General features: G+C 38.7%; 1 protein-coding gene across 4 annotated transcripts in view; it reads right to left on the bottom strand.

Moving 5' to 3' along the window:
- The window catches only part of Eps15 (epidermal growth factor receptor pathway substrate 15), a 110659-nt gene that overhangs the window by 32743 nt on the left and 60086 nt on the right, over positions 1-17830 (bottom strand). For all 4 annotated transcript variants that reach the window (XM_059254693.1, XM_059254694.1, XM_059254695.1 and 1 more), the window contains exon 13: positions 6938-7010. In XM_059254693.1, the coding sequence (XP_059110676.1) occupies positions 6938-7010 (73 nt within the window). The remainder of the gene's footprint in view (positions 1-6937; positions 7011-17830) is intronic.

Raw genomic sequence — 17830 nt, 5'->3', positions numbered from 1 at the left:
ATCTTCCCCAGTCTGCTCCCTCTTCTTCTAGGCATCTAAGCACTCGATCTCTTTCAAGGTTTTTTTTGCTACTGTTATAGTGTCAATTTCTGACCAATACACCAACACCTCCCACTTCCACCCCTAATATAGAGAACACAGTTTCTTTTCTTTCTTCTTCCTTCCTTTCTGTTGTTGTTTGTGGTGGTGGTGGTGGTGGTGGTGTGGTGTTGGGTGTGGTGGTGGTGTGGTGTGGTGTGGTGTGGTGTGGTGTGGTGTGGTGTTGGGTGTGGTGGTGGTGTGGTGTGGTGGTGGTGTGGTGTGGTGTGGTGTGGTGTGGTGTGTGTGTGTTTTAAAGACAAAGTTTCTCTGTGTAGTCCTGGCTGTCCTGGAACTCACTTTTAGACCAGGCTGGCTTCAAACTCAGACATCCCCCTGCCTCTGCCTCCCAAGTGCTGGGATTAAAGGCGTGCACCACCACTGCCAGGCTCCAGTCTATTTTCTATAGTAGCTTTTGTGAGATAACCTATAGCCACATAGTTAATCCATTTACTTTACTCAGGGAGTCGTGCAATTATCAACTAAAGGCATTTCAGAACACTTCGATCAACCTACCAAAGAAACCCTGTACTCACTAGCAAGTCACCTCCCTTTTACTCCTGACCTGCCTTTCTCTTAATTCATATTCTCCTCTGTCCTGGGTAACCACTAATCTATTTATCAGTTCTACAAATCTATTCAATTTGGATATTTTACATAAATGTAATCATGTAACTTTTTTTCCCTAATTGCCTTCTTTCATTTAGCAGGATGCTTTCAACATTGGTATAATTATTTTAAACAGCTTCACCGAGGAATATAGCTTATACAACACATCTAAAAAACCTGGTCTGTCTTTCTCTACTGGGGACTGGACCTAGGGCCTCATGCATGCTAGGCAAGCCCTCCACCACTGTTTATGTAGAGGAGAACTTTTAATTGATTATATATAAACGATTAGGCTGGCAAGATGGTTCAGTGGGTAAAGATCCTCAGGACCCACACAGTGGAAGCAGAGTTCTCTACAGGTACAGTGTGGCATGCATACATCCCAATACACATTCAAGAAGTAGGTGCTATTAGTGGTCACATACACAGGTAAAAAAAACTAAAGCATAGATGGACTAGTAAAAAACTATTCAGATCACTTCTCAGACTTTTGGTTAAGATTAGAGGTTTATTTTTACCAATTTAATATTTGACATATCCTCTAAGTGCAATCAATATATTAGGTAATTTTTTATAAAGATTTATTATTTTTAACTACGTGTGTGTACGTGTGTGTGTGTGTGTGTATGTGTGTGAGATGTGCCCTGAATGAAGGTGCCTTGGGGCTGGTATACAGGCAGCTGTATACCATCTGATGTGGTTGCTGAGCACTGAACCTGGGTCTCCTGAAGAACATGCTCCTAAGCACTGAGCTGTACCTTCAGCCCCTATTAAATGACTTTTTGTAACAGGAAATGGAATAGGCACTTTTTCCGTCCATGTGCTCATGACCAGGTAGTCTAAAACCCTTAAAACCAGTATATTTCCTCCCTGCTTCACCTACATATGCACACACCCACATCGTGCCACATACCAAAATAAAACAAAACTCAGGAATTAAAAAATGGTAAAACTGGCCTGGTGCTGGTGGCACATGCCTTTAATCCCAGCACTCAGGAGGTAGAGCCAAGCGGATCTCTAAGTTTGAGGTCAGCCTGGTCCACAGAGCGAGATCCAGGACAGGCACCAAAACTACTCAGAGAAACCCTGTCTCAGAAAAAAGAAAAGAAAAGAAAAGAAAAAAAAAAAAGGTAGAACTGCTACCTATCCCCATCGGTCCAATTTCTTTCTCTATAACCCAAACAAAAACCTAGAATTTCACATTCTCTAATAATTTCTAGTCTTTATCATCATATATATGTTGTTTTTTAAATATAAATCCAAAGAAGGAAAATATTACTTACCTAAAAAGGTCATATAAAAAAGTGTTTAGGATATAGTTATTTTTTAAGCTGAATAGAAAGATGTATATATCATCATATATCTCAGATCATATAGCTGAAACAATTTATGCATAGAAAAGCTTCTTCATTTCTCATGCTTTAGTGTATGTTAAATTTAAGGGTTTGTTACATTTCATTAATTGTTGTGTGTGTGTGTTAGGAAGGGGGCAACTTGTGAGAGCCAGGTCTGTCCTTAACTATATTGGTCTCAGGGATCAAATTCAAGTCCCCACACTTTACCTGATGAGCTATTTTCCTTGCTGTGTATTTTACAAATTTCCTGTGACCCATTTTATTTTCTATAATTAAGAAATGTCATGACTGCCTTTCTAAAAAACTTATTTTGTTATTTTATGTATATAGGTGTTTTGTCTGCATATAGGTAGTGTGTGTCTGGTGCCCAGGGAAGCTAGAGAAGAGCATCAGGTCTCCTGGAACTGGAGATACAGGTAATTGTCAGCCACCATGTGGGTGCTGGGAATTGAACTTGGGTCCTCTTGAAGAACAGTGTTCTTAACCACTAGGCTATCTCTCCAGTTCAGTCCCCCTTTTTAAAATAAAAGCAAGGAATCTCTGGTGATTTTCCTAGTTTAAAAATATTCTTACATTACTGATTTCTTTTTATCTAAGGATTACCAACAAGATCAATGTTAATTCCTTTAATACACTGAACTATTTTTTTTAAAAAGTAGTATTTTTAGTGAGCAACTTAATTACAACCTCAGAAGATAGGTTTTCATAAGAGAAAAAAGAATAAACAAACCAATTTAATATACTCAGTCCTACCCTTTCTCTTTTAGAGCAAATACTTTTACTCAGCTAACCCAACCTCACTGCCTTTCTTTTTTTCTTCACTGTAATGAAAACCTATCTGTAACACAAAAGTACAGGCCTAAAGAACAATTTATTGATAAAACACCTCTAGGAAATACTTGAACCTTAATCAACAACCATAAAACAACAACAACAACAAACCAGTATTTCTGGGGCTGGAGAGATGGCCCAGAGGTTGAGAGGACTAGCTGCTCTTCCAGAGGACCTGTGTTCAATTCCTAGCACCCACATGGCAGCTCACAGCTGTCTGTAACTCCAGTTGCAGGGTTTCTAACACCCTCACACAGACATACATGCAGTCAAAACACCAATGCACCTACATAAGATAAATTAAAAACATGTTAATAGATATAAATTTCTTTTTTCAGCATGAAAAAAGAAGCCATCTCTATAAAAATTTCAACACAATGTAGGCATGGTGGCTTAAGCCTACAATCCCAGCACTTTCAGGAGTGAGGCAAAATGACTGCTGTGAGTTCAAGACTAGCCTCAGCTACAGTGAGTTCTAGGTCAGCACGGGCTACCAAGTGTGACCTTGTCTCAAAAGCTAAAAATAAAATAAGAGATAGCTCAGCAGCTAAGAGCATCTGCTGCTCTTTTAGAAGACTTAGGTTGGTTCCCAGTACCCACATATTGATGGCTCATTACTGTTCAGTGCTGCAGAAATCCTAACACATTCTTCACTAGCACCAGGTATGCACATGGTCCACACATCCAAATACTCATTAAAAAAAAAAAAGTCTTTACAAAGAAAAGCTAAAAAATAAAACAATATTAAAAATATTTCCAACACAAACCCACAGCCAAAGGATCTTTGCTTTCAGTAAACAGATTTAAAATTAAGTCAAAACTAAAAGTTGCAACTTATATGCTAATATGAATAAGAAAGAACATTTACCACTAACTCACTTACAAGACTACCCCCTCTACATGCAACTTCTACATTATTATCTGTACCTAGATCTACTTGGCTATTTTATTTTGGCACAAATTTGCTTATCATTTGCTTTTCTTATCCTGGAACTAGATGAAGGCACAAATGCACGTCTCTCCTCTCCCTCCTCCTGCATTCTCCACCCAGCACACTCTAACTCGGGCAGTGCAGGTTCTCCTAGCACTTGGACAATCCAGTAAGTACTGGAGACTCTTGCTTCTTTCTGTCCTACCAGTCTCATGAGGCTTTGGACTGTAGAGGGAAGAAGGGCGGCAGCAATGGAGAGTAGCAGAGACAGAAGGACCAAGAATCACAGTGAGACATGGTGCTGAAGTTTACTTTAGAAAACATCACAGCCAGACTCATCTAAGATGCCTCATTCAGGAATAAAAGGATATCTGAACTGGGAATCTTGACTTCATTGAGAAAGAAATTTCAAGAAAAATGTTCTGTTTTCTAGAAACTACTCAAGATACTGAAACTGACAAACTTATCGCCATCACTCTACACACCATGAGGAGCTATGTAGAAATAAAATTTAAACACACAAAACTCTTAAGACCAATTAAGATATTAAAATAACTCATCTTAGTTACCTGAGTCTGATGTACTACTGAAAAGTCATTTAACAATTAAACCTATGGAATATTAGCAACAGGGAAAGGTCTGTCTATTTCATTAAAGAACAACACTGAGTGAAAATAAGACCACTGACATATGCCTGCAATTCTAGCATCTGGGAGGTATAGGCAGGGAATATTTAGTTCAAGACTAGTCTGGGCTACATAGCAAATTACAGCTGTTCTGGACTGCATGGTGGGGTTCTGTCTCAAACAAACAACAACAAAAACCCATAATACAAGAAACCCCCAATGAATTTATAATAAAACATGTTTATACAACTACAAAACTTTTTCCTCAGAATAAATAAGCCAAATAAGTGAACTAAAATGAAAAACTGGACAATTAATTACTCTGAGTCACTAACTCGTTTTCCAAGTTCAAATTCTTTTAGATTTTACTCTCTCTATCTACCTACCTACCTACCTATCATCTATCTATCTATCTATCTATCTATCTATCTATCTATCTATCTATCTACCTACCTACCTACCTATCATCTATCTATCCATCCATCCATCCATCCATCCATCCATCCATCCATCCATCTATGTTTTTCAAGACAAGATTTCTCTGTGTAGCATTAGCTGTTCTTGGCTGGCCTGGAATTTGCTCTGTAGACCACACTTGCCTCGAACTCACAGAGATCTTCCTGTCTCTGCCTCCCAAGTGCTGAGATTAAGGGCATGTGCCACCATTGCCTGGCTTAGATTTTACTTTATATGTGTATAAATGATTTGCTTGAGTCACACAAAACCCTGTTTCAAAAAGGAAAAAAGGAAAGAAAGTACTGAAAGCTGGAATTACAGATTTTAATCATCAGTGTTACTCCTAGTCCGCACTTCGTTATGACAGGGTAAATGAGAGCTAACTCGGTAGGTAATGAATTCTACTTGTCTTGGTCTAGCATCTCATTAGCATTGATAATACAGAGATGACTCTACTAACCCAGAACTTTCATTAACCTCAGTGTCACTTCTCAGTGAATGTATTTTCAGCCATCATTGCTTGTTCTACACTAAGCAAGGTCCAAGATGCCTCATACTAGAAGTACCCTATGCAGAAGCCAGTCCAGATCTCATGTTCCAATCAAATATTTTGGACCTCACAAAGCCTAGTGTTACTCTACTAACACCATTAAGGAAGATGAGCAGGTACATTATGGAGAAATTTTAGCAGTAAAACTTCTATAATTATAAACATAAATATTTGAGGATATTCAAAGACCAATATAAATTTTAGATCACTCCTAAACTGGCAATTGAAATCTTCATCCTGTTTGTTTTTCCCTACAAATGTAATAATAACAAAATACTGTCTATCTTAAGAACCTGTGTATTTTAGGATAGCAGCTGGTTAAATCTAGAAGTTGTCTATGACTATACCAGTGACTACCTACTTCAAAGTGAAGAAAAAAAAAACTTATAGATTTTATCTGTTCCCAAGCTGTTCCCAGCAATAAGTTTTAATATTTGCATTTTTTTCAAGAAGCTTAAAATTACACAAAACAATGAAACTCAAGTAGCTTACCAGCCCACATTCATTATCAATAGCAGAAAGAGAAATGTTGGTAATAAATCTCTAGATTTTCACATCACTTTTAGGAAAATTCCAAAAAAATATAATTAATGCAGTCATCCAATCAGAGTCAACTGCCAACCACAAGTCTCTGGCTCCCTCAACCCTTTAGTGAATCATCTTCCCCACCCTAGCATGGTTCTCCTCTGTCAAAACAAAATAATGGGTCAGTTTCCACCTATTTAAAACCATCAGTACAAGTCGGAAAATCTAACAACTAAGTAACACATTAGGAAATGCCCAGCCATGAGCTCTTGCTGGCAGCTGCTACCAGTGCCCACACATCCAACCTCCTGCACAGCACTCAGGAAACGCATCCCAGAAACATGGCCACAGGAAACACTGCTCAGTACTGTTTTTAATGTTTAAAACATTCTGTCATATTTCTCACACAGAAACAGGTTTTATTATATCCTCTATTTATAAAATAAAATTACTAATACAACACAGCAAAAATGAATTAAATCGCCTTATGACAAAGTTTCAGTTATTTTGGCTACAAAGCAGTTCATAAGATATTATTTTAAATTGCTCTCTATCATTTCCCACCCTACCAGTGACATGAGAAACAGTCTTTGAAAATAGTAGGTCTCCCAGCTGACAAAACCCTTACATTCGTGAAAAAAAAGCAATTTGGTATTTGATGATGATCCAATTTAATTTTACTGGTGTAATATTATTTATATCAAGTCATTCAAAGTTATCTTTAATGAATAATATGCAGGTAAATATCATTAAAATATTTTCAAGTCTATAAATATGTGCTTAAAAACACTGCTTTCTCATTGCAGTATAATCTTTAAAGGCCAGAATTCAGAGGAACAATCATCATTTAAAAAAGAGACATTTATGTCACACAAATATTAGATATTCCCTAGACCTAATATCATGCCCATCAAATAGAAAATACATTTACAATGAATATTCCCACATCAGAAATGGAGCAGTACAGACCACTTACCTGAACCTCACTTGTCCTCTGCTTAACTGCGTCTTCCTTCTCTTTAAGGTCCTGTTCCACATTGTTCTTTTCCCTAGAAGACCAGCAAACAATGCAAGAGTATCTGAGAACATCAGCTACAGCTGGTATGGCTATCCATCCTCCTAAGCCTGAATCGCTTTTTAAATACATGTTGAAACATTCAATTTTTAAATGAAGGGCAGAATTTTCTACCCTCTTTAAATTATTTATGGAATAGAAATCAATAAAAGCTCTATTTGTAAAAGAAAAAAAAATTGCTTCCTCACTAAAATGTGGTGAAAAAGGACAGATTAAAAAAGGAAGAAGCAGAAACTAATCAATGGAACACTCAGGTTTCACTGATCTCACTGTTGCTATGGTGATACTGTCCAATGAAAACTGCTGGTGAAGAAAAGGAGGAGTTGCATCAGCTCTGTATGCTTAACCCTTAGCTATCACTGTCCTATTAAACAAGAATGGCTGATAGAAACAGTGAACAATATTAAGAAAAAGAGCCATTTGTGTGTTAATTTCCCTTAAGTCACCAGTGTGCATCAATTTTAGAATGCAACAACATAGAAAATGTAGAAGATTGTTAATATACAGATAGCATGCTGTATGAAACATCACATTTACTCCAAAAAGGTCTTTTGGGAGTACCTATGACCCAATTGGTCAGAATACAAAATCATGTACATTATGTTTAAAAACAGTCCATGGGAGCATTATGTCTCCCCCTTAAATCAAACACACAAGTCTCTTCTTTGAAATATCATTCCAAATTCCTGTTTGTTTTTTTTTTTAACAGAACTGGATTCATACGAATGTATTTCAAAAAACTTAAGATTTAAATTGTAAAATAAAGCTATTTCTTTTCCTATGACAAGTTTAACTTCCCATGTTTATTAAAACCACTCACATGTACTGCTCTTATTTTCTACAAAATGAGAAGTAAAATGCCACAGACTTCTTCAGCAATACACGGAGGTGGGGAGCAGAAGGCAATATGGAGAGGGAAGACAGCATTTCAGAAGCCCTCTAGTCTAGTGTGGCAGTTTCACCTCACCAGGTCATTATCATGTTTCAAAAAACTAACATAACTCAGTATGTAACAGAACCTACATGTAAGCTCGGATTTCATTTAGCTCTATCATAAAGGAAAGTGAGGAAATGATACCAAATATGTAAGAAAGAAACTACACGCCTTATTTGTATGTCTCATCTTGTTGAAGTGAGACTGAAATGCAGCACTAATCAGCTGTTTTGGATATGTAGGTATAATGATCTTAAGATCTGTATGGAAGAAAAAGGCACTCAAATAAAGCTACTTGTACACTGCTACTTTTAACTACCTGAGATGGCCATCTCACTAACCGTTTGTCAGATGGGCTGCAATGTGGGTCACGATGCCGTGGAGATTTTAAACAGTCCCTTACCATTCGAATCATTGTTGCAGTCCTCCTTCCATCCCTCAATGTATTTACTATGCAGAGGCCTCCCCCTACCTCCAACCCTTATCAAATTAGGTGAAATTGAAAAATAGAAAATCATAAGGGAGAAAAATCTGAAAATACAGCACAATTATGCTAGCTCAATCTTGGAAATTTTTCCCCTCCTTATGTGAGCAGATGAGTGTTTTCAGTCCTGCTGCAGTATGTCAGAGATAAGTCACATGAAAATGTAGCGCCCGCCCCTCCAAGCTCCATCCTCCAAATCCTCAGAGACATTTCACACAAGGTCAATAACACTTCAGCTCCATTTCAGACAGCAGATAACAAAATAGAAAACATTATATAGTGTCGGAGAATGCCACTGCAGACTTGAATGTGAATGTGCCTAATTTAAATTCTTTCTGCTGCTCTTTTAACTCTTGTTCCTGACAGTGTCTGCTCAGCCCTCTGCGCTACTGTTAACTCCTGTTCCTCACAGTGCCTGTTCAGAAGATCAGTGCACACCAGGAAAAGAGAGCTGTAAGCAGGCAGTGAGCTGACTGAACGCAGTGGAGACAGGAGAATGGCAGAGCAAAGGAAGCTCACTTGGTGAAAAGAGAAGAGAGATCACAAAGATTTGGGGCTTTTAGCAACAAGCATCTATACACGAGGAAAATGGAGGATGACTGAAGAGTACAAACTGCTGCTTATAATTTAAGGTATTTGGGGAGGGGAGCAATAGATATATCTCTAAACATATGCTGAAGACCAGTCTCCAAAATAAAATATAAGAATCTTTAGAAATCATTTCTTAGCTCAGAAATCAATAAAATTTAACTTCTAATTCATGTTTATCTAAGTAAAATTCTGGTCCCTTTAATAATTTCTTTTATGGCTGGGCAGTAGTGACACACGCCTTTAATCGCAGCACTCGGGAGGCAGAGCCAGGCGGATCTCTGTAAGTTAAAGGCCAGCCTGGTCTACAGAGAGAGTTCCAGGAAAGGCGCAAAGCTACACAGAGAAACCCTGTCTCGAAAACCTCCCCCCCCAAAAAATAATAAAATAAAATAAAATAATTTCTTTTATGGTCAAAACTAAGAACCATAACATAGTACTAGCCAGACAATGTATGAAAATTAACTTAGATTATAACATCAGAAACACTGAATGTTTTCTGAATTTAAATTATGCACATTCACATTCAAGTCTGCAGTGGCACTCTCCGACACTATATAATGTTTTCTATTTTGTTATCTGCTGTCTGAAATGGAGCTGAACTCTGTTGTCTTGAAATAGCCCTTAACCTCTAGTTACACTCTTGTTTTAAAAACATTTAAATATTCAGGCAGTAGTGGCACACATCTTTAATCCCAGCACTGGGGAGGCAGAGCCAGGCAGACCTCTGAGTTTGAGGCCAGCCTGGGCTACAGAGTGAGATCCAGGACAGACAACAAAGTTACACAGAAAAATCCTGTCTCGAAAAACCAAAAAAAAATTTAAACATACATCTAAATGCTTAAAAATTGATTTACTGTATTTCTTACAGTCTTCCTTTCTTAAAAAAATGAACATATATTTTTTTTCTAAAGGTAATATATAAATTTTACGTGATGCTGGATGGTGGTGGTGTACACCTTTAATCCCAGCACTTGGGAGGCAGAGGCAGATGGATGTCTGAGTTTAGAGGCCAGCCAGCACCCCAAAAATTTTATGTGTATTTTTATATAATTTTTATGCGCACGTGTGTGTGTGTGTGTGTGTGTGTGTGTGTGTGTGTGTGTTCCTATGTATATGAGCGGAAAGATGTATGCATTTTGAGGGGGAAGGGCCAAGGTAGATGTGCCTTCCCTGATCACTCTCCACCTTATATATATTGAGGCACAGTCTCTCATTTGCACCTAGATCTTGCAGATTTGCCTAGTCTAGCTAGCAGCTTGCTCAGGGGATACTCCATCTCTGCCTCCCATACAGAGATTACAGGCAGACCACCATTACCTACCCAGCATTTATAATGCCCCCCAATATACTTGCTTCTATATTACCTAATAAGCCATCTCTACAGCCCTCAAGCATTCTTAATATACTTTAAAAACTACTCAAGGCTCTGCACCACAATTAAAAGTGATATATTCAGCTTCTCAAGCAGCTTCCAATATATTATATGAATAAAGAAGTAATTTCCAGAAGAGGGGAAAGAAATTACCCTAATCATACATCCTTTACTTAGACTATCTCTATACCCTACCCACTCCCACATGCTTGCATGTCCTGAGATCCACAGTACCAATGCTACAGACAGGAAGGGACAGAACTCCTGGCATTTGAAAGGCTGGCAGTTTTGATTCTGTGTACCTTCACATTGGACTCATCAAGGAAAATAAGGCTCAAACTAGTCTTTTAGATGTCCATAGTGGGTAACTGCAGAAACTTAACATGAAGTGGTCAAACGCAAGGGCAGTCAGGTTAAGAAAACCTGAGGCCACAATTTACTTCTATTTTTCCAGGCTCAGTTTTATAGGGAGGACAGAGAGAACCATCTGTCTTAACTCTGATACGATGCCAAAAGTATCATGGACAGGATTAAGTCACTTTCCACATCCTTCCCAGATACATATTTATTGTCAATTTTCTGAACATAGCATCCATCATTTTCTAAAACTAAAAATCATTAGAAACTAGAAAGCTTGTAAAAAGTCACAAAACTGTATTTTTTCAGTCTTGGTATTTCTTGTGAAACTCCTTTAGGTGCAATTTAAATTTAAAAATGTTAATACTAAGAAACTTAACTATTAATTTATATTACAAGTGAAAGGAAGTACGCTACTCTCATTAAATAATCAGTGAGGTGCCTAAATTTGAGAGTAAGAAAAACAAACCCCAGAAGACCTGGATTCAAATTCCAGCCTGCTATGAAACTGCCTTTCTAACAGAGGCCAAGTCTTATTCCTCATGTGTGAATGTTAGTATCATTATTATCTTGAGTTAGGATAGCAAAATACACATGATGGAAGATACAGGCTTTGAGTATTAGTTGTACTTAAACAATGTTGATGGAATACTTTTTAAACCTGTAAAAAGGACTTACGGTTACAAGGTAAGATCAGAAAACCCATCTAAGGGATGGAGCTGGAGCTGGAGCTCAGTTGTACAGAGCTTAAGACACATGCATGAGGCAGGTGCCATTCCCACTAAGGGATGGGAAGGAAGGAGAGGGGATGGGATGGATGGAGGGAAGGAGATAGACAGATACATTTAAAATGCTGAAAAGAAAAACTGCCAATGGAGAATTCTGTACCTGCAGGCATGGCAGACACCATGGAACCCCCCAGCACTTAGTAGGCAGAAGCAGACAGATCTCTGTGTGTTCCAAGCAAGTCCCAGGCCAGTAAGAGCTATTAAGTTAGATCTGTCTTTAAAACAAACAAACAACAACAAAAATCCTATACCTGACAAAACTGGCCTTAAACTATTTTCAAATAACAAAAACTAGGAGGGCTGTCCTATAAGAAATGATAACACGAGTCCTTCAAACGAAAGCATGATAGGCTTATTATATATGACAATGTAAAGGTTTTTGGTAAAGGTAAACACAAAAGCAAATACAAGAAATGGCTCTATTATAATTGATTCAAAACTTCATTTTACACTTTCTATAAAATTTAAATGATAAAAGCATTAAAAACTGTATGTCTGTTCATAGAAACACAATCTATAAACATATTATCTATAAACTAAAAGGACCAGAGTTTTATATGTGACTGAAATAGGTTATATATCAATTTCAACCAAGTTCAGACTGGGAGCTAGGGCTGTAATTCAATTGGTAGACTTCATGTAGCTTGCATGAAGCTCTAGGTTTAATCAACCCAGTACAGGATTAAACTGGACACCCTGACACTCACACCTGTAATCCCAGCACTTAGGAGGTAGAGGCAGAGGTTCAGAAATTCAAGACCATCCTCAGGATAGCAAGTCTGAAGTCATACTAGGCTATGAAAGAAAAAGAGGGTCTAGGTGGGAAGCTAAGTGGAGCTGGTCAGGATGCTCATGGATACTCAGGCATGCAGCCTGTCACATCTGCCAACATGTTAGCTGTGTCTCTCTTCTTGCTTAGGGTTCTTTATCACTATGTGGAGTCGACCACCCCAAGGAGCAGAACTAAAAGTGACATTTTCTTCACCCCAGAGTTTCAGGACATGGTCTAAGGTAATATAGAGGTGGTAAGGGGCCTTCATCCTGGACTTCATGTCTCCTACCCATCACAGAACAGAGCAACTACACCTAGACTTTCACGATATTTCTTTCTCCAACGTCTTTCTTAAGTCTACAGAACAAGAAGCTGATACTGAATAGGGACTAGTATAGGGCTGCTTTCCTTTCTACTCTTTCCCCCATCACAAAAAATATGCACACATACATTCAACTGTCCAACTTTGGAAGATTAAAGTTATGGAGATTATTGGTAGCAGTAACAAATGTATTTAATGTCATTTAAAATGTACACTGAAGCTGAGTGTAGACTATACCTGTAGTCCCAGTTACTTGGAAGGCCAAGGCGGGAAGATTCCAAGTTCAAGGCCTGAATGGACAAATACATAGGGAGTTTTAGATCAACCTTCCTTCCTTCTTTTTTTTCTTTTCTTTTCTCAAGATAGGGTCTCACTATGTAGCACCAGCTATCCTGGATCTCACTATGTGGACCAGGCTGGACTCACAGAGATCTGCCTGTCTCTGCTTCCCAAGTTATGGGATTAAAGGCGAGCGCCACTATGCCCAACGCTGAAAAAAAAAATGTTTTTAGGGGCTGGAGCGATGGCTCAGAGGTTAAGAGCACTGGCTCTTCTTCCAGAGGTCCTGAGTTCAATTCCCAGCAACCACATGGTGGCTCACAACCATCTATAATGAGATCTGGTGCCCTCTTCTGGCTTGCAGGCGTACACGCAGGCAGAACATTGTATACATAATTAATAAATAAATCTTAAAAAAAAAAAACAAGATTTCTTTAAAAAAAATGTTTTTAAAAAAGAGCTGGAGATATACAGCCCAGTGGTTCTTGAGCACTCACAAAAACTTCAGGATTGATCTCCAGCATTAAAACAAAAGACAACATGTAAAACGGTTAAAATGATAAATTTTACCGTATATACATCAATGATTAAAAATTAATGTAAAAGAAAAAGAAAGCAAAGGTGAGACTCTCTAGAACCGAGCATCAGAGACGGTCATAAGTGAGCTTCAGCACTTGGTAAACACAGAGCTGCAGCACCCAGGAAATGCTGAGCCCTGGAGGTTTCTAGACCAGACTGAGTCTTTGTTTCTGAGCTGTGAATGACAGGATTTAACAATATGGCTCTTCTTTCCTTTTTGGCTTGTGTGAAAGAGAGGAAGCAGAGGCTTTTATTACTCAACAGCTGACAACAATTGCTGGAGAGACAACCTAACAGCCTGACTCGCTTCTTTTGGAAACTGTTACAAGTCTAGAGTTAGACTAGAGTAATAACTATACACAGCTGATGACAAGTTTAGCTTTAAATTCAAATGAGTCTAAACGTTAGGGATCTCTTTATTCTGAGTCAGTTAAAAACTAAGGTTTGAGGACAGACACTGATTTTTACGTTAGGTTTTTAATTTCTCTAAAATTAAAGTTAAACCCCTATTTATAATCTGTTTGAAAAATAAACATTAATTATAAAATAGTAAGATAAATGCTGTAAACATTTAAGAGTGTATGATATATGTGGACAATTAACTTTCTTAGTTCTGGGCTGGTCTTTTTTTTTTAATTTATTTTTTATTTTATGTGTAATGAATGTGGGACACAGGGGCGTGGGAAGTATACATGTGCACTGTATGTGCGCAGGTGCCTGCAGAGGCCAGAAGGGGGCTTCCGCTATCCATCCTGGAACTGGGGTACAAGCTAATGTGAGCCACCCAATGTGGCTGCTATGAAGGGAACCCAGAATCTCTGTAAGACCAAGGGCTCGCAACCACTCCTCCACCACCACTCTGGACGGGAGGCTGGCTGCTTCAATAAGCTTTCTTTTCCTTCTTGAAGAGTAGGAGAACACATCCATGGGCATAAATTATTGAAAATAGATCCTAACTGCAATTTGACAAGACACACTTTGGGAGTATGGCTTATATAAAACCAAAGCACCTTTAGTAGTAGGACCCAAAATTAGATGATACATTTTTTTTTTTTTTTTTTTTGGTTTTTCGAGACAGGGTTTCTCTGGGTAGCTTTACGCCTTTCCTGGAACTCACTTGGTAGCCCAGGCTGGCCTAGAACTCACGGAGATCCGCCTGGCTCTGCCTCCCGAGTGCTGGGATTAAAGGCGTGCGCCCCCGCCGCCGGATACATTTTTTGAATGTTTGAAGAAATGTTTGTCTTTCAAATAAAAAATAATTCAGTTGTCATTTTTATCCAGAAGGATAAAACTATGATGAGAAACAAAAACCCTGAATTTGGTTTTCTGAACTATTTTATAGGTATAGTAAAGTTGCTGACCTAGATTAATTTACATTACACCTAGAAAAAAATCCAACATGATGTCTGGCACATAATGGGTGCTAAATATACTTCAGGAGCTATTATTAGGATCATTCTATTATTAGTATAAAACCACATTTATTGTTTTGTATTTTATTCAAACAGGGTCTTACTATGTAGCCTTGGCTGTCCTGGAACTCAATATATGAACCAAGAACTCACTTGCTTCGACCTTCTCAGTGCTGAATTAAAGGTGTGTGCCACCATGCTGAGTTATTTACTGGGTTTTAGAAGTGGCAATGAAGTGTACAAACTGTTGACACTTGGCTCTTACGTTGGTGGAGACTAGGACTCTTAAATCCCCCAGATGCTAAAAGTTCTTTTCCCCACCCCCCACTCCCCACTTCCCCAAACCCCCGCAAAAAAAAAAAACAAAAAAAAACAGGGTCTCTCTACATAGCCTGACCTTCCTAAACTCACAAAGATCCACCTGCTTCTGCTTCCCAAGTGCTGGGATTAAAGGTCTGCACTCTCAAACCAGAACCTAAAATTTCTTGACAGATGTTTTGTTTTCCAAACAGACTGTAATACATCTTAAAATTTACTGCTTTACTGTAAGATATAAGTGTCCCCCAGTAAGCAACCACAACCACAAAATATATGTAATTAAAAGTTATCATGCTGGGCGGTGGTAGTGCACGCCTTTAATCCCAGCACTCGGGAGACAGAGCCAGGCAGATCTCTGTGAGTTCGAGGCCAGCCTGGTCTACAGAGCAAGATCCAGGACAGCCACCAAAACTACACAGAGAAATTCTGTCTCGAAAAACCAAAAAGAAACAAGGGAATTTTAATGTTTTATTTACTTTACTATATTCAAATAATATTACAGCATGTAATAAATCTAAAAAATATTATTGAGATATTTTACATTCTTTGCTGATACTTTGAAATTAATGTATTTTACACTAATAGTCCATAATAGTCTTAATCTGGACCAGCCTATTTCAGTTTTATCACTGGTGAGGTAGCCAGAAGTGACATTTTTCTAGTGTCAGTAACAAGAAATGCTAGAGCCTGTCAGACTGGCTCATATATGCAAAAGAGCTCCACATTCTTTTTTGGTACTATAAGCAATGATCTCTCCAAATCTAATGGTTTCTAGTGGTAACTAAATAAAACTAAGTCAAAAGCATAATTTTAAAAATTCAAGTCATATATAAGGCTCTCTTAAGAAAATCAACTTTTCTTTTTTTGAGATAGGGTCTCACTATGGAGTCCAAACTGGCTTTGAACTTGTGATCGGCTTTTAGTGTTCTGGAATTAAAGGCATGGACCACTACACACCACTTGTAAAAACTTCTAAAAGATAACCTATGAACTTCATCTGTACTAGTTATTTACTGCTGCACAATGAATCACACACGTGTGGCCAACAATTATCCCTGTGAGTTGGCAATTCAGAAGGCTCTCTCCTTTCAGGCTAGATTCTACCTCGGTGGTGAGAGCTTGCTCAGTGTGCATAAGGCCCTGATCCAACAAGCACTGCAAAGGAGCAAACGGAGCTCCTGTGGCAGACAGGACTCAGGTGCCCCCAAGAGGTGACAGCCAGATGTTGGCAGAGTTTGGGGCTAAAAGATCCATTTCCAGGGTGTCAAAAGTTGTTACTGTTTTATATCAGTTCTTGAATATAAACAAGACAGAAGCCTATATATATTGAGGAACATATTGACATGGGCATGGCCATGCCTAGACCAATGTATCAGCTCCATGGAAAACTGGCAAATCCACCCCACCCCAGTCCACCCTGTGAAGCTCAGAGGGATGGAAAAGCCTTCCTCTAGGCCTCAATTTTACCACCTGCAGACTGTTCCTACCAAGATTAGCTAGACCCAATCAATTCCTTGTTCAGCTGTATAAAATAACCCTGCCTCCTTGTTCAACTGTGCATAGTAACTGTCCCCTTGTGCAGGTGTTTGTAATAATCCCACCTCCTGATCAACTGCACATGACACACTCAACTGTGGCTTCTCCATCCAAGAGCCCAGCCCACCCAACCCCAGCTTTTCAGTCTCTAGAGATCCCTGTGTACCTGTCTTTTCTTCATTCCCTCACTGCCCCAGTCAGGTCAATCCCTGGGGCTGTGCAAAGACATGGCACTGACAATCTAGCTACAATGGTCCCAGCCTGTCTTCAGTAGGGAAAAGAACTCATTCAGCTATTCAGACAGTATTTACTGAGCAACTATTCAGTAAGTTTTATGCGCTAAGGTATGAGCGGAGGATTGAGGAAGACAACTAACAACTTGTACTGACCCACCGTGTTCTCAGCATCTATATAGTGTTTGCATTTCCATTTTAGAGATGAAGAAACTCTGATACAGTTAAGTAAACTTGACCAAGTCAGGCTAGTAGGATGGCTTAGTGAGTAAAGGCACTTGCGGCCTAGTGTGACAAGAGTTTGATCTCCAGGACAAACATGGCGGAAGAAGACAAACAAACACAAGTTGTCCTCTGACCTCCATGTGCACATACCACACCACACACTAAATGAATGCGGGGGGGGGGGGGGAATATATTTGACAAAATGATGTCAGATAATCTAGAAACCTGGTCAAGAGTTCTACCACCTAAATCCTATACTGCATGGCCTCATCTGCAATAAGACACAGGAGCTGGAAAGGTGGCTCAGTAGGTAAAGGCACTTGCAGCCAAGCCTGACCACCAGAGTTCTATCCTGCAAGGTGGGTGTCCTTTGACTTCCACCCATACTTTGTGCATGCATGTTTGTATACATGTATATGCATCCTCATGCCCCTAGAATAAATAATTTAAAAACTGTTAAATCAAGATAAAGCTTCTTCCTCTTCAGGGATGTTGCAAGAATTCAAAAAAAGAATTCGTATAAAGTGGATATAGCACAATCCCAATAACTATTATAATTACCTATCTTGTTTATTGGTCCAAAACTAAGATA

This window comes from Peromyscus eremicus, chromosome 2, assembly GCF_949786415.1.
Source record: "Peromyscus eremicus chromosome 2, PerEre_H2_v1, whole genome shotgun sequence".
In the NCBI taxonomy this organism is placed as follows: Eukaryota; Metazoa; Chordata; class Mammalia; order Rodentia; family Cricetidae; genus Peromyscus; species Peromyscus eremicus.
This window is presented reverse-complemented; position numbering and strand designations above follow the sequence as displayed.